The sequence below is a fragment of the Aythya marila genome (genome assembly GCF_965140915.1).
Source record: "Aythya marila genome assembly, chromosome: 2".
In the NCBI taxonomy this organism is placed as follows: Eukaryota; Metazoa; Chordata; class Aves; order Anseriformes; family Anatidae; genus Aythya; species Aythya marila.
Genome location: NC_139043.1, coordinates 3416209 through 3442506, shown reverse-complemented (window position 1 = coordinate 3442506; position 26298 = coordinate 3416209). Strand labels below are relative to the sequence as shown.

Here is a 26298-nt window from a genome sequence, read left to right as displayed (position 1 = left end):
AGAAAACTTGCAGATAAGTTCTAACCCTCATTCCAAAACACTCTGAAGAACATTTCCTACATTTTGTAGTAATGTTCTACTCAGACTTAGGGATACATCTGACAATTTTCAGGCCAATCTCAGTGTCTAAAATAACACGGTAGGCTAGTTAAAATTCCATAGGAGAAATTAGTTGTAGCTTTAACTTGGTAAAAGAATTTCCTCCTTCCTCGGAAGGCCAGTCTCAACTCCTCATTGTCAATTTGACCACGAACTTGTTAGCACCAAACCCTGTGTTTTAACAGGATGGGATACAACTTGTTCTGGTGCGAGTTATGGTCCCTTCATACAGCCGGAATGAGACAGAGTTACATAAGTGTGAACAAAAATCAGATATAATTATATTAATATGACTATAATGTACGTGGTCCTCAATAAGGCTTTAAAAAGGATGTTTGTTAAGAGCAAACAGCGTGGTGTGCTTTCAACATTTCTGCAAGGAAATCTTACTCAAAGCTTCTTTATTGATTTAAATAATGCACCGGTGATTTACTGCTTACCTAAAATGGGGCTATGTATTAATTTGCCACCCTGCTTTCAGGAGGCTGCTCGTTAGAAACCCTGCTTCTCATAAGAGAGAAGAAACACAGGCACTTAAGTTAACCACATAAACATTATCTGAGCCGGAGAAAGAGAATTAGCTGCACTACCATCATGCCAAATGTAGTAATGTCTGCAAGTCTGTGTATCTTTCTCCGCTCCAGGACAAAAGTCCAAGAGACAATGTGATTAGAAATTCCCATATACTGTAAACAGCCCACCACAGCCGCTGGCACACAGCACTTGTGGTTTGATGCAGTTGTCTGGGAAAACCGTGCTTCTGAATAACTCCCAGCAACCTAAAACATTGACTTGAGGCTCTTCTTACCGAGCAGATTCAGTCCTTCCAGCCTGATCACCGCCTGATGCCAGAGGCTTAAGCAGAGTAAAACGTGGATCTTCTGATTGCTCGGAGGGTGCTATAACAGCAGCTCCTGGATTGTCCCCTTGCTGGGCAGATTTCTTCTGTTAATGGTGGAAAAGGTCATAAAATCAGTTACACAGCTCGAAGGAAAAGAGCTGCACTAATGCCTGATCAGCAGATTATGGTTATTGCTACAAGCATGCCACAACTTTTGATTTACAGGACCTGCTACGAAACTTTTCTTTAGTTTCTTACCACTGCAGAAGAGAAACAAAGCAAAAGTCAGTAAAAAGTGCTGTTTTGTAGGAAATGATGGGGTACACATGGTGTCACTACAGAACCTACAATACCACTGCCAGCATTGGTTTGTATCCTTAACCCAAGCTTCATCTTGGACCCAATGCTCTAGCTCCTGTTTCTGAGGTATCTGACAGATTCACAGCCTCACCATTGTGCGGGTTTTGTATCTTTAGGAACTGGATGTCTAAATACCCTTAACAAAACCTGAATGTAAGGTACCAGACCACACAAGAAGTCTTTGATGGTTTAGTGGACTGCCCCTCAATTCCTGTGCCATCTGTACACCTTGCACTGTTACTTTTTTACACTAGACCATAAAAGTTGAAGACATTCTTAACATGCTAGTCCCTACGGGGCCAACCTTCCTGATTCCTCCATCTGTACAACAAATTTTCCACATGGCTGAGATTCATCAGACTCCTACGACTACCATGGAGATCTGAGGGAGTTTTTAGAGTGGCTCGCAGTGGGAGATGAGAATAACTCACTAGGGAGTCCCATCACTCCATGAGGGGCTGTAGCTGGGCTCCACAGCAGCCTGTTGATGCTGCCTCACCTACGTTTGCCTGCTTGCTTCCTTCAGCAGCCAAGGATGGTCAGTCCCCATTGCAGCCCTACACCTGCTGTCAGGCTGATGTCACTAATATTTCTATATTTTTCTGCTGCTTAAACAGTTTGAAGAAAGAATATGTATAAACAGGAAAGAAAATGAGAGTTACAGGAGAGGACAGAAGAGACTGTCAGTAGGGCAGGTGTTAGTGGCTTCAGCTAGCAACCATCTTGGACAATACTGGAGAAGGAAGTGGAAGAACAGATCTAAAATCCTTACAAGTGTGCTCCTCTAGTTTGTTTCTCTGACTACCTGGAGTGTGAGTTGCCCAATCTCCTCTTCCAGCTCTTTAACTTTTGCCTCTCGTTCAGCCACCAGCTGTCTGAGCTGCTCTATAAGGCAGTTTTGCTTCTGAGCCTCGTTGTTCAAGTGCTGCCCTAGCACCTGCTGGGACTCCTTGTTCTTCTCATCCTGCTGGCTCAGGTGCTTTAAGATCTCCTGCATTTGCTTCAGCTGACTCTGATAAAATAGAAATAATGAGTGAGATATTCACTTTTGTACACAATTATTAAGACTCCCTGTCTTTTACACCCTACAACACATTTAGGAGCGTGAGGGCAAGCCACTGCCCTGCCAAACTCATTCCCTGGTGTAAGCAAACTGATGTCACTAGCACTACTCCAAGAATTTGGTCCACTGTGCTTTAAGCATGAGCTCAGCTTGCCTTCCTCTCAGCAGCTATCACTTCAAAGAATGGCCCAGCACATCTACTTGTTAACACTGGTCCTATCAAGACTTTAGGGACTGGATGGCTCAAGTTGAAAAGATTCTGAAAGGTTCAGTTTGCTGGGAGCTTTGCTACTGAGTGTAGCAGAAAAACAAGCAAGAACGGCTGGCTTTTGACAAAGAAATAGACTTTTTCCATAAACTGAATAAAAAAGGAGATTTCAACCTGTTTTTTGTGACATTCGATTATGATCAGACTGCGTGACGGTGACATTAAAAGAGGAGGGTAGTGTGAGAAAACAGCTATGAGGCTAGGCTGTTTTGCTGGTGGGGTTTGGAGTTTTTCACACTCTGACAAATCTAATATTGTTTGACAGTTTATTCTGTCAGGCGAACAGACTGCGAGCAAGGTACTTCTTTGATGTGATAGATCAAAATTTAACCGCTCCTTCCAAACAAAAATTTTGTCTTTCTGTAATACTTTTAGTGAGAGCGCTCAAACTTAGCAGAAGTGCCAGCTCTTATTTGGCTCCTCTGTAATCAGCCTAATCTGCTGGTCAGTGCCCATATTCCCCTCTTGGCTGCCTGGGGTGCAGAAAGGTGAATGCCAGCTTAGTCATTAGCCTCTGTTGGCTAAAAGCTCTGTACAGAAGCAAGGATAACTGCTTTTAAACTTGTGAGGAGCTGGATTAGTACTTCTACTAGGAAGTGGTGTATTTTCTCATTTTTTTTTCTCATTATTGTAACTGGGGAAAACAAAAGCAATCCCACAAGAGCGTGACAGTGGGCATTTATTTCAGCATAACTGTGTCTTGAGGCCCCAGCAGTACTCCTAGTTTTGAAGGCCCCAAGTCCTCTCAGCTCCAGCTACTGCAACTAGATGTGCACATGGTTTAGTATGCATGGTTAAGGTCTTGCGTGTTGTGGGCTGTGTAATATAACAAATTAAAGTGCAAGACTGCAGACATTCCCAGAGAAAAATAAATAAATTACTATCAGGGCTGAAAGCAGAACAGAGAGTCCAGTCCAGCTTCCAGAGTCAGGGATGAAGCCCTTCCTCTACCTAACACATTTCTATTTCTATCCTTCTGCAAAATGTTTCTTCCAACACTTGACTCCAAATCACCCCTAGTGCTGTCCTGCAGCTGTTGCGTGAGCTGCTCCAAAGTGCACAAGGGCTTTAGCTAACTCTGAAACCTCTGGTTGTCACAGTTTGATTAATCAGGCCCCTGTATAAGGTTCTCTGTGTCATTAAATGACATCATGTTTCATCACTTAGAGAAAGAGGACTGATTGCAAGGGCCGGGACCAACAGTAATGGGCAGTACCAGTAAGGCATCTATGAGCTCATCATCGTGTTTTCCTTTCTCCAGCAGGGTTACAATCTGTCCCTTCAGGGTTTTCACTTCACTGCACAGCACTTTGTTCCTGGCTTTTGATGCGTCGAGTTTTTTCTTCACTTCCTCGTGATTTTTTTGGAGAGCATCGTGTTCCCCAGTGAGTTTCTGCAGATACAGACACATCGTAGGAAGTGACAGTTACAGCGTGGATGCTTTGGTGAGCTAAAGGAACCACACATTGTCCAACACAATCAAAAATATGGCACTGGTGTATCATATCATCCCTAACTAAGCAGAAAGTATAAATAGCACTACTCGCTGTTTGCTTGCCACCATCAAAAAAGGTCTGTCTGACCAGAAATAGAAGGGAACTGGGTTGGTTTAGTACGTGCCAGGAAGTGTATGATAATTCTGTCCTAAAACATAATTCTGTATGCTCCTGCTCGTTCATTTGTCTCACCATATTCCCATGGGGAAACTGTTTTACTCCCAGATAGAGGATGATGCTGCCACACCGTCTACTAGAAGCTCTGTGTGGCACATGCTGTCTCCTGAGCCATGCCTTCACCTAGATGGAAGTGGCCAGGGAGTGTGCTGGCAGTCATGTAGCCGTGGACAAGTGCAAGAATTTTGGAGTGGAGCCTGAAACACAAGGGGAGAGTGGAGCCATGCAGATTACAGTTACCGAGGGAAATCTTCCCAGTGCTGCGTGCCTGTGGCTATAAATCTCTTCCCTTCTCACAGCCAAGAGTGAAAGGTGTGCATTACCCCACTGCTCACTCTATTGCACGGTCAAATTGTGGGGAGAAAAGCAGCAGCTAATTAAGCTCTGGAGTGGTGCCAGGTGGCCTTTACAGAAGAGAATCTGGGAAAAGAGTTTAGGGAAACGTGCTTTGCAAGCCTGCTTGTACAGCTGACACCCCCTGCTGCACCCCCCGTGGTTCTTATGGACACAGACCTATGGATCCTTTACACCTCAGGGTTTACTGCGTGCCATGAGCCATAGCCCCTTTCAAGCCCTGAACGTGTTTATTGTTGTAGCAACTCAATACAATAGGTGGAGAGTAAGACCCATGTTCAAAATGCCTCTTGGAAAGAGTCCAGTGCAATTCTGAACTTTACCCTGCTCAAATGTAGGAGCCCAGAGCTGTAAAGATGTACGAGGTGTGAGGGGGATGCTTGGATTTAACACTGCGTGGAGAATGCACACCTGGCCACGGGGAGAGGGGGATGCTCCAGAGGTTGGATGCAGCTAAGGCAGGGCTTCTGTCTACATGTGACTTCAGCACGAAGCCAGCACCAGCTGCACTACAACCTGTGGCCTCTCTCCCTCTTTCTTACATCATACATCATGCCCAGTTGTCAGGTGGCCACGTTTCAGGCCAAGTGGATGCATCTGACGTGTGAATCATGAAGCAAGGGGGTGTATCATGTACTGCAAAGATACGCCTTGACATACAATACAGAAAACCAGCGTAGAAGCCTCTTGCACAGCCTGTGAAATGTGGCATGACTTCTTCGAGGAGATCGAGTGGGTTTCCAAAATGGTCTTCAAGCAGGGTGTGTAACATACATCCCAAAAGTAAGACAAGTTCTTACTCACTATGTACCCAAGTAGGACTCTGTCAGCTCACATTTTACCTCCAAGGCTTCTTTCTTTTCTTTTTCCAAGCTGCGAATCTTCAGCAAGTTCTTCTCTTGGGCTGACAACTTCCTGGGATCAGCCAGCGCCAGCAGTTCCTCATCCGTTTCACTCAGTGATGTTCTGCTCTTGGTTTGACCCAGCTGATTCTCCAGCTCTCGAACCTAGGGCACAACACAGTGGTCCAGCACGAAAGAGCACATAACCAGAGCTCAAAGCTCACTTCTTGGCATTATCATGGTTACACAGAGCAGTGAATGCATTTTTTTTTTCACATTTATATTTGTTAGGTGCTAACAAACATGCAGATGCTTACAGCATCTGTGCAGGGAGGAGATATGACCACAAGACCTACAGGAGATAAAGGACACAAGGGAGTTCTGTGCTTTATCAAAGCCGAACGTGAAAGCAAGGCAGAGACCCCAAAGCATCCTGAATACCACTAAATATGTACATGGTCAACGGAATAATGTTAAATCTCCTCTAAAAGGGCAGACAACCACTTACCCATATAAATTTAAGCATCTCAGTCTTCAGCAGAACCATCATCCAGCATGTCCACATCTAAGGCACAGTTGAGCAGCCTGAACACAGGTATCTGGCAATGTTTTAGATGCCCTGGGGTTCTGGAGACACACGGCACAGGATCTACAGGACATCCCTACTCCTCCAGGGCAATGACCAAAGGTCAAAGGACACCCTATGGCATCTCAGCTGGCATTAGACACCAGTGTGTGAGCAACTGAACTCAGCTGCTGCATCTCAGCTATTCACTACAGATTTATTTTACAGTCAGGAGAAGGAAACAGGATCACTTTTGATCCAGTGACTGTATTTACTGTATCACCACTGACTACAGAAGGGGCCTGTGGAGACTGGCTCCAAAATTTGTACAGTAGAGTACAGTAACAATATGCACAGCCTTCAGCTGAATCAAAGGAAAATGTAATTTTGTAAATCAAAGGAAAATGTAACTTGCCCATGGGAAAACAGAGATTAACAACTTCAGTCAGTGCAAAAATCACACTTCATTGGCATATAATTCAACACCAGAAAAATAGGAGGACTGTGTATCAAATTACCTGCGAGAAGTTTTTACGTGAGTCAGACAAACTGCCTCCCTGTCCTGAGCTGACATTTCAGCTAAATTGTGCCCTTCAGAAGATGCAGGAGTTAAAGATTTTACTTAAGTTCTCGGGGGAACAACTCAAACATCTTATCTGGCCTCAATTCTTCCCATCTGACTTTAGGCACTGAACAAAGGTGTCTAAGTCAGAGCACAGAGACTGACAGGGCTCCTTCTGTACGCAGTGGAGAGAGAGGCACCTTCAGAACATCCTGGGATTTTAACTAGGCTGCCACAGCTCTCCAGAGTCACTGAACTCTCTCCTCTGACACAGATGCTAAAGATCCACAGCTTAAATATAGAGGCTTGCATGTTTGCAATAGACTAATTAGCAGGAATTCTGAAAGACTCTGCACACATCATTACACGTTTAAAATCTAACACACTGTACCCATGCACACACAAGCACTGAAAACAGTCCAAAAGTTACTGTTAAGCTTTTTATTTCAACGGTTGCTTTCCTCAACACAGAAAATGTATCTGGCTGTGTATTTGTAGTAAGCTTTTTGTCCTGGGACATATCACCAGGTTTAGATGTTAAGAATTACTGAATGACGAACCAACAGTTTATCTCAAACATCCCACTCGGAGCTTGGATGCAGGCCCTGTGCAGGGTCTCAACTCACCTTGCTTTGGAGAACAAGAATTTGCTGGGCTCGCCCACGCCAGCTGCCAGAATTGGTCAAGAGACTCTGAATATTCACATCTTCACCAACTTCATTTGCTAAAAGCTGTGAAGAAAGGATTAGGATCAGCAAAAAGCCTAGGCTGAAATATCTGTGGAGGGGAGGGGAGGAAAAACTGCTCTCTCTAGCAGTAAACCCAAACCACTGTATCTGTACACAGTAGGCTGTGTATAGATAAAACCTGTGTCTGATATCCAGGATCCCATGTGATGTAAGCTATTTGGGACCATTATCATAACACAGAGTATTGCTGCTTAGGAGGGGTTTGGCTAACGTGCACAATTTCATTTGTTAAGGTGGGTATTTTGGTATTTTAATGTTTCAGTATTAGTCTTTAATTTTTTTTTTTATTTTTTTTTTTTAATGTGAGTCTATATTTTGCTGCCTGCCTACCAAGTCTGTCAAATTGTACCATCTAGCTGTACAGTTGGGTGTTGTGACCTGTACCGCCTTCCCCTGACACCTGATAATATGGTTAACATAACCAAATCCACTTTATTAGGCAAATGGCCATAATATGTAAGCATCCCGATCACAAATCAGTCCCCTTCTACCTCCCCCTTTTATAACTAGTTATAACTACCCTCTGGCCAGTCCTTATTCTACTAAGGATCCCTAAAAGAACCCACCTGGCCCCATAGCATCAGACAACAGGTGTCAGGCTGTGCTACCTCTGGAAGAGGATTTCAAATTCATCACCAAGGTTTCCCACGCGTTGCTAACAGTTCTCAATACCTGCATTTACTCCGTACTACATATAACCAGAACTGAGCGGGAGCAGAGCAGAGATGCTGTCTGAATACACACCCTTGCAATCAGGCACTAAGCCAACCTCTCTCTTGCACAATTCTGAAGCAGCCACATTAACGAGAGCTAAAGTTAGTATGACGAGCATTTAAATTATTTATAAAAAGGTCAGCAGAGTTCTATTTTTAGAAGCACATTCTCTACTCTGATCTGCATTGCAGGTCTCTTATGCAAAGTAATGAAACCAAAGGAAGCAGAGCACAGAGGAATGCGTTAAAACCCATCGTGAAGCAAGCAGGAAAAAGTTACTCTGGATGTCACTCCACCAAACTGTTTAAACCTGCTTTGGTTCAAGTGTGGTTTTTAATCTCAGTAACTTCATGGGACTGAAGCTTACATTAAAAGGTAATTACTTAAATGTTTTGGAAAAGAGGAATGGGCTTGACTGTATGTTTCAAATCAGTCAAAATCTATTTTGCTGAACTGGGACTTTCAAACCTTAAAGGATCCTTACCCATCATAGCAGCAGAAATAATGGGAATGGTTATCCAGTTACGGGGGTAGAGCATGAAATCTGTGTGTGCCCATGTGCATATCTTTCCAATGCAACCACTATATCTCTGGTTTTGTTACCTCCTTACATTTCACTAATGAGGCTAATGAAAGCTCAGAGGAAAAGAAGCCTCCTCCTGATGTCACAAGAGTACACCTCTTGAACAGGATTCCAGCCACAGGCTGCATCCCAGAACAGTACCTTTTGCATCATCTTCAATTCCTGCTTTGCAGACTGGACTTGGTTCCGATACTCCATCACTTTGAAGTTGGCCGTGGTTAATTTTTCTTGCAATGCTTTCACCTCTGCACTCTCGGCCTTTGAAGAGAAGAATGGATTTGGTAAGAACAGAATCTTCAGTGAAAACTTAAAATTATTAAGATGCACATATCCATCAGGATCACAGAATCTTCTTTTCCAGACCCATTCCCTAATTTGTGGGGTATAGAGGAGGTGAAAACAGAGCAATTTGGTCACAAAACTAGAGACAGGGAGACATCCAAGGAATGCACAATGGGAAAGAACCAAGTATCAATTATTACTTCTGATTTCCTCTCTGTGATTACAATTCATACCAAGTTTCCTTCTGTCTTCTTCAGAGTTGACTGCTTGATTCCTGCATCATCACCACCAAGGGAATGTATTTTTTCCACAGCTGTCTGTAGCTGGAAAAAAAATGCACTGTTATAGAATGGATACAGTGAAGAACACACCTGCATGGAAGACTAATTAGAAAAAAATACAGCGGTAATTTTAACGAACCTGAATGTTTATTTACTCTATGAAAAAAGAAAAAAAAAGAAAAAAAAAAAAAAAAAAGAGACTTTATTTCCCCTTACTTTTTATAAGGAATCAGGAAAAAAGCCTTTTTCTGAAATGCCTCCCAAAGAAGCCTGGGTTATTTCACTGTGAAATAACTTTAGGGAAAATGTCTCTGACTTGCTGCAATGGGATCAGTTATGGGTGTTTCTGGGGGATTTTCTCATCACAGGTTCATAAAATAAGAATGTATACATATAAACACAAATTCTATAAAGTACAGATCAGGATATTGTCTCTGGATGCCAGTTTACTCACTTTTCAAGAATATCACAGGATATTTAATAAAAAGCACATAGCTCTATTCACCAGAGGAACTTAAAAGGAGAAATGACTACCTAACAACCTACAGCTGAGGTTCAGTAATGATGTTAAATCTCTTATTCTTCAGCTGGGATATCTCTGAAGTAGCATTTCTCAACAGGTGAAGAGTGTATCTGCTATTGTTTGCCACAGAATAGGAAGGCAGCCACATTGCCCCTACTTCTCTGGATCACGTTCTCTGTTGAGGTTGCTAAGACTTCTTGCTGGACAGAAGTGCAGCGAGGTTGGAGCTGGAAAGGCTGGGATGTGTTGCTTTAAAGCGATTGAGACTTCATTCTTTGAGGTGGGCAGGAAATCTTGGTTATTTGCCTGAATAAAAGAAGGCTCTAAGGAATAGCTTCTTAATTTCAGTCGTATCTGGAGATGTTGCAACAAATGAAGTGCAACTGAGGGCCGTCTTACCTTTCTTTGCAATAAATCCATGCGCAGACCAACCACCGCTTCTATCCAGTTCAGAAATTTGTTTAGGCAATGGACCAAGAGTCAGGAATTTCAGCGAGTGGTGGCAGCTGCTGGGTCCCATTTCAGTGATGTTTTCTGCAAACACCCATTTGCAGTCTTTGTTCATGTTCTGCTCTTTGCTAAGCGATTGCTCAACGACCACACCCCGCATTTTGTTTGTGGGAACAGATTCGTGTTAAAACGCTTATGACTTCCATATTTTCCAGCTCTCATGCAAGCAAAGAGCTAACAATTACGTGAAATAACAGTGTTTTCCCCTGGTCAAAGTACATACTGCGACGCGTTTGCAAGGTGCCATCAATATGATTCATTTCCCTGAGTTTAAGCCATTTAGAAGCATATGGGATGAGATCCAACTCTCAAATTAACACTTTTCGTCTTCTCAGCGTGGGTGTCTCTATTCCTAATTAATGGAATCTCATCAATACAACCAGGGAAGTCTACTCTTCAGCTCACTCTACACTAGACCCCTACATCAGGTCAAGCAGATGTGCTGACTGTGGGTTCTTTTTTGCCCCCACACAGGTGTCTGGTCCTGTTGGAGGTGTCCAAGGGACGTGACAACAGCTGCAGCACCCGGAGTGACACCACTGTCATGTCCAACAGCCCTGTTTGGATGTCTGGGAGGTCAAGTGGCACCTCAAATGGTACTTTTATGCTTTGTGTGGGTAACTGAATTGTGCTTTTGTTGTCTTGTTCTATAATCAATGGAAAAAGATGAGTGGCTCTCATCAGCTTAGCATAAAAGTCACCGAAGAGATGTGAATCTCTGCAGGTTCCTCTGTGATAGCTCTCCTTACACCTCACTCAACATTTTTGATAGGTACCTCCCACTGTCAAGCACTGCTTTAATCCTACCCTTCCTTCACATCTTCATAGAGTTCTTCTGAACAAACCCATTCCAAAAACTCAGCCAACGATCATTAGTTTGGAAAAAAGCCATTCCAAAGGAGTCTGTGAGAAAATGGCCTCAAGTTGCACCAGGGGAGGTTCAGGTGGGAAATGAGGAGACATTTCTGCTCAGAAAGAGCAGTCAGGCATTGGGATGGGTTGCCCAGGGAGGTGGTGGCGTCCCCATCCCTGGGGGTGTTCAAGGAGAGGTTGGACGTGGTGCTTGGGGACATGGCTTAGTGGTGACATTGGTGGTAGGGGGATGGCTGGAGCAGATGATCTTGGAGGGCTTTTCCAACGCTAAGGGTTCTGAGATTCGATGAAAATACAGACCAGGGCATGGCTTCACTGGGGCCCACACTGTGGTTCATTTCTACCACAGATGAGACAGGTTGCTTCATTGGTCTTTGACTGTGATGGTGCTGGTGTCCTAGGAACAGATCAGTTCGTATCTGAGGTGCCACTCTCTGCCCTGACCAGCACTGTTTCTTGAGGATTTCTGTTTACTTTGACTTTCTTTCCTGAAGCGCCTGCAATTCCTTTCTTTTAGGTCAGTACCTGACAATATTTTACATTTCTGTGTCTTTACACTTCTGCAATAGAGGATTATAAATAAGATTTTTTTTTTCTTGAAATTATGTGCATCTTGCTCCCCTACTTATTTAACTTCACAGGTCCTCAGCCACACCTGGTATTTCTTAGCCAGCCTGCCAGCTGTGTGACAGGGCCCTTCTGACCAGAACTCTCTAGATTTATGCAGTTCTCAAACCTGTCATCTACCACTTCTTCATCCTCCAGGTAACTGGGATCCAATTCAGAGAGCTGAATGATTCATGAAAATAAGTGACTGTGAAAGATGGAGTCAAAATGCATTTGTCAGACAGAGCGATAAACATTACTGATACATTTAAATGATGCCTCCTGAGGAGGCGAAGTGAAGAAAAATGCATTGATAATGATCTAAAAAATTACAAATTCTGCATAAGGAAGATCAGTAGTTGCCAATGAACAAAGCAAACACTGACATCGGGGCATCTAATTTTCATTTCAGCAGTCACCTGAGGGAAATTAGTCCTGTGAAAGGTCAGCCTGTATAAAAACATTGTAGTAAACCAGAAGAATACGGCTGGATGAGTGAAGATTTTCCATCTTAAGTGACGTAGTTCGTTACTGCCTCAGTTCACAAAGCACTTATGCTATTTGTGTTTCAAATACAAGTGAATTTCAGAGGTTGGACTCGATGATCTTGAGGTCTCTTCCAACCTAGAAATTCTGTGATTCTGTGTGATTCTGTGAATGTTTCTAACTGGCATTTCATACATCTTTGGCTTATTATTTTGGCATAACCTACTGATAGCTTCTCCTAGCTCCTCCTTTCTGCAAAGGTGGAAACAGCTGAGGGCACACATCCCTCCCTCCTAGCATGGAAAGAAACGACAAGAACTCAAAGCAAGCATGAATGCAAGAGCAAATTCAAAATGGCAACGTTAATCAAACCCAGAGCTGCCACAGCTCCTCTGTCCCAAAAGCTGGATTTGTTTCTCTGAGAAAAAAAAAAAAAAGAGAACAAGAAAAATGCCTCACTTCTCTCTCCAGCTCTTTGACTTTGTTACTCAGTTGCTTCACTTTGGCTTTTTCGCTCTCAGTCTCGGCAGTTATCTCACGATTCTTCTTGGCCAGTTCAACGATTTTAGCAGCAGCAACATCCCCCGCTAAACCAGACGTCCCTGAAAAGCAGACATAAAAGCAAAGGACATCTCTCACAGGCAAGATTCAGAATAGACAATGCTTTTGTTCTCTGTCCACCGCACAGTGTACTTTTATTGTCTGAGCCATTGCTCCCAGCGCTGTGCCAGGCACTTAAATGAGTAAGCGAGGGAAAAGAGGCGTCAGTGATCCAGCTGGGCTGCCTGGCACTTTGAGCCAGCGTCACACCGTGGCTAGCAAAGCCAAGTTTCACCCTGTAAGAACAGCCACACGTGAAAAGGCCACACCAGAGGTGCTAGCAACACACACAGAAAGGGGAGAGTGGTTTTCTGCTCACTGCTGTGAAGGACCATTAAGAACTGGCAGAACATTGTGGCATTTGTGGCCTGTTATGGAAAAAGACAACATTTTGTTTCATGCTGGTTGTTTACTCCTGGAGGAGTCGCCGAAACAGAGGTGCAAACATTTTCTAGACATCTGTCCTTAAAGGTCAGGAGCACTACTACAGTTGACTCCTGGGTAACAGCCAGGAAATTTCATTGTGCCTATTTATAAGTCCCTCCCGATAACGCAGGCAGCCTTACTGTATTACTGAGCTCTTCTAAACACACACTGCGCCCTCCTCCTCCTCCTCAGAGAGGGCTGGAGCAGTGTCACAGAGAAAGTAAGCCCCAGGAGTGCCCTCTGTGTCACCTGGCTTTTGTTAACATCACACAGGTGAAGAAAAGTTCTTGCACAAGTGCAACATCGATATAATTGCATCCAGCATGCAAAAAAAACTCTAGCTCAGCAATAACTACCAGCCTGCAATAACAAGTCACGTTTGGCATATATAATGCTCGTTATTTTAAGAGTTTCCACTGATCTTCTTTATCTGATGTGCTCCCTCTCTCATCTAGAAGCTACTTTTTCCTTAGTTTTCCTAACAAATACTGGCTGCTAAGGAGCACAGGACATACTAAACTAACCAAAAACCAGGCTTGTGCCTCCGTCTGATGGCATTGCACGTGTTTAATTAAAGCTCTTTCTTTCCCTGAGATGCGTGTGGGTCTCTTGCCCCAAGTGGATAGGTGCAAAATGCCCCCAGCTGGCATCTCAGTCAGCCAAGAAGCTGCAGCAGCATTTCTGCCTCCTGGTTTTGACCCAGCAATAGCCTGTCACCTCTCCTAAACACAAGCCAGAGGTAATTATGAAGAGTGGAGGTGTATGCATTATTTAGTTTTGCTTATTGCTGTTTTTCCGATGGTTTTCCCCTTCTCTGCTGGCCTGGTCATCGCTGCTGTCCTGAACAACAGTGGCACCCAGTGGAAGAAGTTCCAACTGCACAGCTCAGCCTTCAGAGGACACCCAAACCGTTTTCAAAGCTGGACTTTGCATTCAGCCAGCACGCTGCATGTGTCCTGTTCAGGCTCTTAAACAAAATAAGCCTGAATAAGGAATTTAACACTATGTAGCAGAGAAAAACTGTAACACTGCCCTTTGACATTAATATAAAGCTTGCTGGAGTCGTCATGTTTTGTGCTCATCAATGCAAGGTTGCAGAAGATCTGTGAGGAGCAGGGATTAATGCGTATCCCAAAAGCACTACACTTCTTTAAAGGGATGTATCGTTATCAATAACAATATTCTGTGCCTCAGTTCTGACCTGGAAACCTCACACATCTTTTGGTCCTTCCAACAGCTCTTTTTCTAAGATGGGGAGCGGCAGCATTCATATTTTGCAGCTCATGAAACTGAAGGGGAGTAAGATGCAGACCTTAAGCATACATGCCAAGCCACTGCAAGGAACTTCTCATGGCCAACAAAGCCATGAAACTCTCCAGAGGGGAGAAATGTCAACGTTTAGGTAACTGCAAATGCCAAATAGTGTCAGCGTAGACTTTTGTAAGCTTAGGTAGCAACCCTAAGCGTTGACTATGTGAGTATATTCTCAGGTATCTACTTCTAAAACCCAGAGACAAGAGGCTTCAGTGCTATGGCAAATTACTGCCAAGCTCAACACCAAATCTCAGAGTTGTTTCTCAGTTAAAAGAGCTGACTTTGCTTCATCCTAGAAGCAGCTTATTAGAGAAGAATAAATGGAGGAAAGCACAATGTGAATGATATACTCCTTTTTAGCCTAAAGAAGGTGAAAAGATGTCATGTTACTATTTCACTGCCAGGAGGATTATTTGGCTCACAATGACTCCGTTATCCTGCCTCTATTGTCATCAGCATCAAGCAAACAGTGGAACTAACACGGTGTGAACACAAAGCTCCTGCGGTTACCTGACAAAGCCAATCTGTCCTCCTGCATTTTTTTCTGGAGTTGCTTTATTTCAAACTCTTTGTCTTTCACCAGTTTGTACAGCCTGCAGTTCTCATCCCGGACCTCTCGAAGCTGATCCTGAAGTTGCTCGTTCTCAACTTCAAGCAACCTGGGGGGAAAATAAGTCTTAACGACAAAACGTCGCCATGATGTGCTTCAAAACAATGCTTCCAGAGATAAAATAATGCAACGACTGTGTGCTGGATGAGCTGAGCTCACCAGGAATGAGTTTACTGAATTCAGCAGAATATCCTGAACCTCAGGTCAGAAAATAACAGAAGCTGATCATCTGATATCTGATCTGTTCAGTTAGCTTGTGTCTTCTTCAAAAATTCTAAATTTCCCCATGTCTTCTGGGGCAAAACATCACAGAGTAGGTATCTTTTTAGGGCTCCTGAGGTTACAGAATAGTCTCAGCTCACTTATTCTGACTTATCTGGTTCATCAGAGGAAAGCAGGAAGGCTTGCCATTCAGCATCTGTGACATTCAGCCTTTACTTCCTCTGCTTACCAAAGCCACCAGAATCCAACAGAGCATAAATTACAAGAGCTGCCGCAGAGGTTCTTTCTTTAAAAACGAACGCTTCAGAGCAACTCACCAGAGGCCCATTTTCTGTGTCCTCATCCGATTTCTTCTGGTACCCCACCAGGACGGACTAGCATCGGTTTGTATTGTTAATGTCACTTTTTGGAATTCATTTGAGAACAAAGAATATCAAAAAGCCCTCTGAATGGGAGGAAATGGCCTCGCTCCTCCAATTCTTTGGTACATTTAGTAACATTTATGGGTTTCATCTCTCTCAGGCATACAGAGGATGAACAGCTTTAATCTCTTTGCTGCCCTTCCACGATGGTTCCTCCAACAGTAAAATCTAGAAATCAGGGCCGCGGGGGCTCAATCAAACTGTGGACACACAGGCACCTACCCGAGACGCCCCAGATTTATCCGAGCCCCCTGTGCGAGGCAGCAGAAACGTTGCAGGGTCCTTGTCTGAGTCACGGGGACGCTCCTGATGTACCCTCAGGCACCCCAGATATCAGCAGGCACTGATGGCAGGCAGCTGAATTGAGCCTTAGGTTGCCACTGCCTGCAGTGTGACCTTGGGTAGCTACATTGTGGTGATTAAATCAGAGCCCCACACCTTTACCCTACACACCGAGTGCTCCAGACTGCAGCTGAAGCAGGAAGTAGGCAGCCTGAGTGATCGTAGAGGGTTGGATGTAGGCCAGTTGTTCCAGAACATGGCTGTGGATATAAGCGTAACGAGAGGGATAAAAGCACTTAGGACAAGAGGGAATGGCCTCAAGTTGCACCAGGGGAGGTTCAGGTGGGAAATGAGGAGACATTTCTGCTCAGAAAGAGCAGTCAGGCATTGGGACGGGTTGCCCAGGGAGGTGGTGGTGTCACCGTCCCTGGGGGTGTTCAAGGAGAGGTTGGACGTGGTGCTTGGGGACATGGCTTGGTGGTGACATTGGTGGTAGGGGATGTTGGACCTGGTGATCTTGGAGGGCTTTTCCAACCCTAATGATCCTGTGATTCTATAACCACAGCTGGCTGTCAGCTTTCCCAATAGCCACCTGCATATTTTCTCTTCAAGTTTTAGCAAGCCTGTTGCTCAAACCGGGCTTTAGCTGTTAAACGCACGCTCTGTGTGTGCATGTCAGAATAAATGACCCCTGAAAGCACTGTCATAAACAGCAGAGTCAATTTATAAGATGATTCAAGATCCGTAATTAAGCAGAGCACGTCTGTTCCAAAGCTGCAAATCAAAGGGAGATCAAAGGCAGCTGTTTACAGAGGAGAAGAAAGAAAGCAGCAATCTAGGCAGAGAAAAGACAAAACTAAGTTATTCCCACGTGTACCACTCACAGAAGGGAACAACAAAACGGGGCAGATTTAATGAGGGACACACAGAAACATTTTCAACCTTTATGGTACTAGCATGAAAAAACTGTTCTAAGCTCCCAGCACACCTGGTAAGCGACGGCAGCCAGCTCTGAGGCCGACAAATGGTGATAAATGAAGCAGTACGGATGGAAATCCCAACTGCAAAGAGCTGGAGTCTCCTCTGAGAGACTTCTACGCCTTGCAAAGGAGGTTCTACCCAAGTGGTTCGGCAAGGAAAGTCAGCCAAAAGCAGCAGGCCACAGAAAGCCAACCTGTTTTACTGCAGCTCAAGGAAAGAGAGCTGGGGAAGCTTGTGAGCGAAGGCTGTGGCTGAAATTCAATGTTTTTCCCAATTCCGTCTGGGATTCTCCATGTGATGGGGAAAATCACTTAATCTGAAATGCACCAAACAGACCAGGGAGGATAAAGCCACACACACACACAAACAAAAGCAGAAAGACAGACTGGATTGCCAGCTAAGCACCTGCCTGAACAAAATTTGGATGCAGGAACAGAAAGCTGCAAAAATGAGCTCCGGAGATGTTAGAAGTCCCTAACATCTTATCTTGGCCGTACTGCAAAGCAGCATCTGTGCATCCTGGCAAATCCCCTCCAGAAGCAAGTCCTGATTGGATTTGCCACACTCAGAACCACTCTTCTGTCACATGTAGATGTACATGAACAAAGGACAATGCAAATAAACCTGCAGTGTGCTACACCTGCTACGTCAAACAGGGCTTTTAAGTCCGTGCTGCTGAAAGCAGAGCCAAGTAACAGCTCCTGAACTACTCAGACCTCGATTTCTGAACTGTAGGTGGCAGAGGAGCAGCCCCAGAGTTGCTGGGACTCTCTTGTACTCCATACCTCCTGCACTAGGATATTAAGGGAGATTCTAAGCCTCCCCTTAAAATAAATCCAGACCTGAAATGTGGGAATGAGTCTCCCTCTATATTTAAAAAGAAAAATGATTCAAATCTCCTCAGTAATCTGTGCATACTCTCAGAGAAAATGTTGAAGGGATGATGACAGCTGGCAGAGGTCAGACCAGGAGCTTACACTGGTCAATCAGGCAGCCACGGAGAGGGACTTGTGTGTGAAGAAGGGAAAGGATGGTGCAAGGAGAGCACCAGGTTATTTCTGGAAGCTCAGCTCCCTGTTTTGCACAAACACCACATTCCCAGAAGCACCTGAAAGTTTCAGTGGCTCACTCCCGGGCTCCCTGCTGCAGCTTCTGTACTCAGGCATGCGAGGAAGCAATCTTTAGAAACAAGCTGAACAGGGAGCTGCCCAGAGTAACACAGAAGGAAGATCAGCATTTAGGGCCCAATAAACCTGGCTTATGGCCTGATAAACCTTGGCAGGGGTGCCCTTCCCCGTATGGATTCTGGGAGGGAAAACTGTCTCAAAGGTATACAGCTACCTGCATGTACCACAGCACGTCACCCTGTCGTGACGCCAATAAAACAGCTTGTGGGGTTAAAGCTGTAACCTGGATCACTGAAATGACTTGAGATAAAACTACCCTTGCCCAGAAAGGGAATGCAATTTCCAGCACAGCCCTGAAAACAGCTGGGTCAGCACAGTCGCAAGTAGAGAGCAGAAGCAGGAATTGCTCAGGCTGCCTTCGCCACTACCAGGGAGCAAATCCCAGAGTAGCCAACACTGTGCTAACTGCAGACATCTCTGGGATGTGCCCAGTTCCAGACCTGTCCTAGTCCGTGAAAATAAATTAATTAGGTCAGAAGAAGACACTGACTACATCCTAGGAGAAGGATGAATGATCTGAGCTGGGGCTCCAAATCTGGTCCAGTAAATTGGCTTCTGCACTCCGCTCCAAAAGCAAGATTGAGGAAGAGCCACAGCAGAATGCCCGGTGTCCAGACGATTCAGACACTCACCTGTGGGTGAGATAAGGCCTAAACCCTTGCCACCAGGAAGATTTACAACCCTGACCTGTGCATCCTTGTCATGTATCTTACCTGTGAGGCAACCCTATCTATGAGACTCTCCTGTATCTATATTTCATCTCCCGTGGTTGTCTTTTGACTTACTAAATCATGGCACGCTGCACAAGTACATGAGGAACACTGTTCTGGGCTGCAGGCCTTTGGCTTGTACCCATTAGCTGCATGATGCTTTGCACATCCTGGTCGTTGGAAATTACTGCTGTAGGAAACCTCTTTACAAGGCTAGGCAGGAGCTAACCAGTAGCTCAAAGGGTGGTGGTGATCGTGGAGCGACTGGAGGTGGGCAGATGGCACTTAGCACATCGCCTTAACCCCTCCATCCTTCCTTCAGCTCTTTGTTTGTGAAACTCTGATAACAAAGAGCACAGAGCAGTGCTCTGAGGCTAAACGTATTAGAGTGAGGCTGCTGAAAGCCTAACACATGAAGATAAAGTGCTCTGTCTCTGTGAGTTTCATAAGATCATACGCCAAACATAGTTCTGTAACCTCCTGAGGGAACAGTGCTGCTACACCTTTACCTTTTGCTGTCATCTTCAGTTACAGGTTGCTCTGTTTCAAACAGGTTTAGATCATTCGGGATGCCGAAAGTCTCCTTTGCATCGCCATTGTTAACCTTCTGACTGCTCTGCTTGTCCTTTTTCCTCTCCATTAGATTCTGCAGCTTCCTTTGCTGTTGTTCCTGAAGAGCCTTAAACTGGCTTTTAAAATGCTCCTGTGCTTTTAGGTCTGACTCCATGGTTTACTAAAAGCGTTGCAGGAAGAAAACGAAGAGCAACAGAGAGCAGAGATCAACAGCACATTCAAAACATCCTCTTTAACAGCTGCTTTGTAGTTTTTCCACCCCGACCTTTAGTCTCCCTGCCACCTCCTCCTCTTCCTCCTCAGCCTCACAGCCTTGCTTTAAGTGCCCTTTTTGCCATAAGCGGCTTTCAAACCGAAAAGCCTTCAGGTCTTTTTCACTCTAGTGTTCAAAAAGCAATGCCTTAAAATGCTTTTAAACATATCTGTTTAAAATAAACATTTTTAGAGAAGCGCAGGTTGGAGGAAAACCCAAACAAACGGGGCAACCGCACCATGCAACTTTTGTTTTTTATGACTAAAAAGGACGCAGGCTGGTTGCGACTCAGGCCCACGCAGCTTTGCTCCCCAGGTTTCAAAAAAAGACCCAAATCCCCTCATTTTTGGGCTAAGCTGGGACCACCAATGAAAGATCTCTAGTTCCCCTAAACACCAGCAGCGTGGCTTAAAACTTTCCCCTCAACTTCCAAACAGCGAGTGCCACCCAGTGTGACCCAGCCGGGCACGGAGCAGGTCCCGAGGGCCCCACCGCAGCTCAGCCCCCCCTCAGAGGGAGGGGTCCCGGCCTGGCAGCCACCAGGCCGCGCTGCCTCCTTCAGCCCCAAAACTTCATCCCTCGTCTCCCTCCCTCCCAAACCTCTCCCGTCCGCCTCTCCCACACCCCCTGGGACCACCTACGCCGCCCCCCACACCCCCCAGGCCGGCGGCGGAGCCCCTTGAAGCAAGACCCGGGCCCAGGCTTCAGGCTCCCGGCTAGGCCGCGGCCTCACCCGGTTGCCATAGCAACGGGCAGGGCGGGCCCGAGCCGCGCATGCGCCCTGAGCCCGCCGCCGCTACCCTCAGCACGGCCGCCATCTTAGCGCCCTTGCCCCCTGTCCCTCAGGGCTATAGGGCGGCCGCAAATGAGGGCAGCTCCGCCCGCCCCTTCTCTCTCCGCCCTTCTGAGGGAGGCTTGGGGTCCTCAATGGCAGCCCTGTGCCCTCTCAGGGCTTTTTTAAATCTCTATGTACACCCCTCACGCAGTCCCCAACCCCCCCCGAGGCTTTGCACCCAGGGGGAGCCCCGCAATAAATCCACAGTGAAACCTCCACCAGCTCCTTGTCTCCACTGCTCACGCTTGTTTATTCGTATCACACCTTATTCACATCCTATTTTATTTGTATCACCCACTGCTCTCAACAAATCACACCAGTGCAGGGCATTTCTTGCTTTATTAGACCTCCTGTTGTCACACTGCCACCATGGAATGTAAGCTAGTTGGAGAATTGGAGAAAATCTTGCCTTTTTTTTTTTTTTTTTTTTTTTTTTTTTTTTTTTTTTTTTTACAAATTATCTTCATCAACAAGTTTTTGTGACTGCTGTTAAGGGCTTTAAGGGGTTCCTGCGTAAAATAACACTGGCGCTCTGCGGAGAAAGGTTTTACACCTCACAAAGTATGAAGGGGGCTTTTCGGATTCAAACATTTTAAGACTTCTGCAGTACCATTCCCACAGAAGTCAGATCATACATTTTAAAAGCATCAGAACACCAAATCAAAGTGCATTTTAAATGTTACATTTAAATGTTACCCAGAAGAACACTGTAAATACAGTTACAAAATACAGTAATCTTAAGCATCTGAAAACCTATAGTAAAAATAGGGAGCCGGTGTCTTCATTAACAATTAATAAATATAACATTTAAATAGCTGAAACACACCACATACTTATCTTATGTCTTAAATAAAAAAATAAAATAGATGTCTATAGATATCTTGGTATTTCAGAAGTCAGTGCTGCTGGAAGCTTCTAAATTACACAGCTGGAGGCTAACAAATATACAGGATAGGAAGTGCCAGCAGAACATTCACAGCATTCATGATGCTCTCTTACAGATGTGGCCTCTACCTAACAGAAGCTAGGTCAAACTTTGTCACTTTGGGCAACGGCAGCAAGGGAAGTCACCAACGGCAGGACTGAGCTTATGCTCAAGGGGAAGATAGAGTGATTGTACTCTACTATAGCCCCTAAAACTGGGATAGAGTAGGGTAAATCAAAAAAGAACCAGACCCTGATACCCATTTTACCCACTATGCAATCATTTAGACTGCCAGCCTCAGGACAGCGTACCATACACAAAATAAAGGGCAATTCTCTCAAGCCACGTATTTTTTTCCCCTTAAGAACCCCTCAATATGAAGTTTCTAGCTGCAGTACACAGGCCACCACCAGCACAGACGTTCAGGTTCTTCCATTATTCCTTGGGCTTTATCACGTACTCCCGTACCATTGAATACAGCACACCTGCATGATAAAAGAAAAAGACAGTATTAGAAAGCTGGGTTAAATATGAAACAAAGCTTTCAAAACCTGAACACTGAAGTTATAAGCAACCAAAGTGATGTTTCCCTTACTCTGTTTCATTTTCTTTTTAAACAGCCAAGATAAACACCACAGAATTCTTTACACACAGGAACTTTTCCTAGTTTAGTGGTATGAGGATCCCCAGTCAACGCTAGTTCCCTTTGCGGCTAAAGTCAAGCTTTGCTCTCAGACCTTCTGGGAATGCAGTAGGGGCAAACAGTGCTTCATGGGCTATAAATTCACACACATACACAGACAAAATACTAAAATAAGACTCAGGAAGTTGACTTTCCAGTGCATTAAGTTCAGAAACAGCAATATATTTACAAGGGAAAATATTAACAGCAGGTGGCCTTTTTTCTTATTGCTTCTTATTTCAATACCTTTAGGACCTCACATATTTTCCAACTCTGAAAGTGGTCAGAATTTCTACTCCCAAAGTTAGTGGGGTTCAATATTGAATACATACACTTAAACATTACATGAACTCTAGGAAGAGTGAGCAATCAGGCATAAATATTTATATGTAGTAGCCTGAATACTTTCACCCCGAGGGTTTTTAACACATGCTGATGTTACCCACCAGCAGAAGAGGTGTGAGAGGGTCTCCATGACCCAGAGGGCCCACCACAAGAACCTCCCGCTCGGTACCTACCACACGTTATTGCTCCCACCACGAAGCCCTGGGCTGCCACGCGCATGTGGATCAGGTGAAGCGACATTTTCATGTTCCCTCGGTGCTTCAGTTTGTACAGCCCATAGCCCACCACTGCCACGAAGCCAGCCATCCCTGCAAAGAAAGGAAGGCATTTATATGATTAAAAACCACCTCTAACACCTTGGTGGTGTTGTTCTATCTAAACCAGAAATCCTGGGACTAAGCCTGGTTTTCTCCAACGCTATTTTTGCGTTTTCTTCCTTGTTTTCACCGGAGTGCCATCTCCTTTAACACACAGCAGGCAGAACAACAATTTCCACAGGTGTTAAAGCGCAACAGCAGCAGCTCACGGTGCGTCCTCAGGGTGTCACGGAGTTTCCTTGCTATTTTTTCAGAGGACACAAGCGCCGCTCGCTTTCTTAGAAGGAACCTCACACCAAGAACACGGCTGGGCTGCGGGCAGGACACTCAGTGCTGCTGGTGCACGGGTGCATCCCGACATACCATCGCCCGCTGCGGATGTTATTTTGGGTCGTCACATTTGGCGTGCTTTCCCCGGTGACAATTTACAAGTCATTTCTCCCACCCCACGGGTCTGAGGTTCAAACACCGTTCGTTTTAGCGTTTGGACAGACCAAACGCAGCCCAGGCGGTGCCAGATCCCACCGCGGACACCGATGCTCTCACAAAATACCCCAAGCCCAGTCCCTTTTATTCCGCATTTAGGATTATTTACACAGCCCAAAGGTGGCTGCCAAGTTTTAAGGGCTGGGTATATTTTACTGCCCAGAAGCCAGACGGCTTGGCTGCCCGAACAGGAGCGTGCCCAGCTCTAGCTGAGAACCAAACACCCTTCCCCTGTGCGTAATTCACACGACAGCTTCATTAAACACAAATTAAGAGTTCCGGGGCCTTCAAGCTAGCTCTTAACTCAGGCTGAAGGTAAACTGCCTCTAATCTGCCTGTGAGAAGCCGGACTTACTGAGTCCATCGTGAGCTGGAGCACAAAGTCCTGTGACCACGAACCAGCAGCTATCTGCTGGCAAGGCACGGCTCACCCCGGCTGACCCATCCGCCCTCCATGTAAGGCGGCTGGAAATCAAACCCCGTCCCCTGTTAGAGGCAGTTCCTGAGCAGAGGAAAGTTCCCAGGGCACAAAACCCTCTCCTCGAGGCTTTTTCGGGTCTCGGCAGATTTTAACAGCATCCTTAAAACAGGGAACTGCTAAACCTCGTGGGAAAATGCATTTAGACTATTGGACTAGGGGATGGGCACAAAGAGAGGTGAAACCTTCAGGAGGTGGGATGGATTTGGGATACTTTTGGTTGGGCTTTCGTTTGCTCTAAAATCACTGTGTAGTGACCACGGAGCTCCCAGTCCCTCCAAAACAAGCCACCATCCTCACCACCTCACAGGATCACCCAAGCATGTTTCTTTTAACCCCACTTTTTTTTTTTTTTTTTTTTATAGGTTCTGGGCGCTGTGTTTAAGCCGAGCAGCCTCATCGATTTCCCCCTCTCCCTGACAGCAAACACCACCCCAGGTCCAAGCTGCTCCCACATCCCAGCCCGGCACGAGGAAGTCATTTCACAGCAATTTCCTCTTCACGGCGGGTGACCGTGTTTGCCGTATCGATCCCTCGCGGAGGAGATTGCCCACAAATCCCCATTTTTCCCCGCTTCGTCTCACCGATGGGCACGAACGGCGTCTCCTTGAATTTCCGCAGCAGCTTCGAGGTCTGGCTGCTCTCTGCCTCGTACTCGGTGAAGACGGATTCCTGACCGGACGACATGGTGCCGGCAAGGACACGGAGCCTCCCTGGAGATTTTAGAGATGAGAAGCACAGAGAATTTTTTTTTATTTTTTACTTTTTTTTTGGAAAAAAATAAAAAAAATGGTTATTCCACGCGGGCCGCAGAGCTGAGAAAAAAATAATTACAACGCAGCTTATTTAATTCGGGTGAAATTTCAAGAAATGAGACCTTTATGCACTAGAACAGGAAATAACCAACAGCAGCACGTTCCCACCACCCCCAAAAACCCCCTTTTTCCCCCCAAACCCGACCCCAAGCCCAGCCCCCCGCCGCCCCCGCGCTCACCTCCCCCGCCGGGTCTCGAACCCGCGACCCCACGGCCCGCAGCTGCTCCACGCCCGACCGCCAGCACCGGCCGGCACCACGCCCCGCCCCCCCGCTCTTATTGGCCACCCGCGCCCCGCCCGCCCCGCTCCCATTGGTCCGTCAGGCGCAGGCCCGGCGGAGAACTACAACTCCCAGCGCCCCGCGCGGCGCCCCGCTTGCCGCCGGCCAATCCGAACCGCGGAGGGACCTCCTCCCGGCGCCATTGCGCAGCCGCCCCGCCTTCCAAGTCCTTATACGGGCAAAGAGGCGGGGCAGGGAGTGACGTCACGCGGGGTGGTGCGGAGGCGCGGGGACTCCCCGGGCGCGCCAAAAGCTGGCCATGTGCCTACCCCACGCTGCGTGCGCTCCTCCCCTGCTATTTTTTATTGCTATTTTTCCTAATTTTTCTTATTTTTTCCTATTTTTTCGTAATGTTTTCCACCCCAATCAGGCGTCAGGAGCTCGCTCCCCAAAGCTGCGGGGATTTGGGGTTGACCTTAGCGTATTGCTGCACCCCTGAGCTGGTTTTCCAGCTGTTGCTCCCTGGGGGAACAGCAGAGCGCTGCTTTTTCTGCAAATTGTTCGAGTTTTTGCTTCAGAAATGTCTCGCGTTGGTGCAAAGCCACGTTTTGACATCAGATGGGAGTTATCTAGCAAATGGTAAAGGCAGGCCCTGCTTTCCCTCCACCTGATTTTCCTGCCAATGTATTGCCTTTTTATTGTATTTTATTATTTTTTTCTTCTGAATTTTGGCTTTCAAGCACAACTTGGTTTGCCCCCTCTGTATGCCAGGCTGGGAATTTTAAAGCCCAAAGACAACTTAGAAATGGTTCCGGACTTCAACAGCAGGACCCTGGAGCAAAAATCCCCTTGGATCCTACAGATCCTGAAACCATCCCCTAAATGAGGGGGCACCTCAATAGTGAAAGAGCCAATAAATGAGGTTTTTGGAGGTCCCTGCCCCGTTTTTGCCCTGGGAAAGGCAGAGCCCCGCTGCCTACCTGCAGTGTTTTCAGCAGCACAAGAGCAAGCAGCCCAGCCTAAACGTTTGGCCGTATCGCTGAATTTCTCTAAGTGCGCTTCCCATTACTGATAACCTCGTTACCTTAATTGCCAAAGCCATTAAGGATCTGCAGAGTATAAAATGAGAAAAAGAAATCTATGCAATTACCAGGTCCTGAATTGAATTAAAGTCTGGTAATAAATGGCAGTGAGGGCTGCTCTTGGCCGCGGCTGGCACAGGCCCATCTGATCCCCTGCGGCTCTGAGCGATACGTGCTCGGGAGGGGGGAGAAACTCGATTAAAAACCCAAACTTAGGTTGTTTTTGTTGCTGGGCTAATGAAGCTGCAGTCACCTGGAGCAGCCCCGTTCAGGGGAGCAGCGTTTTGCTGCCTGCTGA

At 45.9% G+C, this 26298-nt stretch overlaps 2 protein-coding genes across 2 annotated transcripts in view; both read right to left on the bottom strand.

Moving 5' to 3' along the window:
• Nucleotides 1-20524, bottom strand: part of CCDC13 (coiled-coil domain containing 13) — a 30261-nt gene extending 9737 nt beyond the window's left edge. The window contains exons 1-11 of the mRNA XM_082752607.1: nucleotides 20456-20524; nucleotides 19498-19721; nucleotides 15085-15233; nucleotides 12694-12836; nucleotides 9189-9278; nucleotides 8815-8931; nucleotides 7254-7358; nucleotides 5501-5665; nucleotides 3848-4024; nucleotides 2106-2312; nucleotides 908-1044 (exon numbers count right to left, since the gene is read on the bottom strand). Of these exons, the coding sequence (XP_082608733.1) occupies nucleotides 908-1044; nucleotides 2106-2312; nucleotides 3848-4024; nucleotides 5501-5665; nucleotides 7254-7358; nucleotides 8815-8931; nucleotides 9189-9278; nucleotides 12694-12836; nucleotides 15085-15233; nucleotides 19498-19715 (1508 nt within the window). The 5' untranslated portion in view covers nucleotides 19716-19721; nucleotides 20456-20524. The remainder of the gene's footprint in view (nucleotides 1-907; nucleotides 1045-2105; nucleotides 2313-3847; nucleotides 4025-5500; nucleotides 5666-7253; nucleotides 7359-8814; nucleotides 8932-9188; nucleotides 9279-12693; nucleotides 12837-15084; nucleotides 15234-19497; nucleotides 19722-20455) is intronic.
• A 791-nt stretch (nucleotides 20525-21315) lies between these two features.
• Nucleotides 21316-24935, bottom strand: HIGD1A (HIG1 hypoxia inducible domain family member 1A). The gene is made up of 4 exons (XM_082755275.1): nucleotides 24877-24935; nucleotides 24467-24595; nucleotides 22775-22909; nucleotides 21316-22059 (listed from the first exon to the last, which is right to left on the bottom strand). The coding sequence occupies exons 2-4, from the start codon at nucleotides 24567-24569 to the stop codon at nucleotides 22010-22012; spliced, it is 288 nt and encodes a 95-aa protein (XP_082611401.1). The 5' UTR covers nucleotides 24570-24595; nucleotides 24877-24935; the 3' UTR covers nucleotides 21316-22009.
• Nucleotides 24936-26298: the final 1363 nt, after the last annotated feature.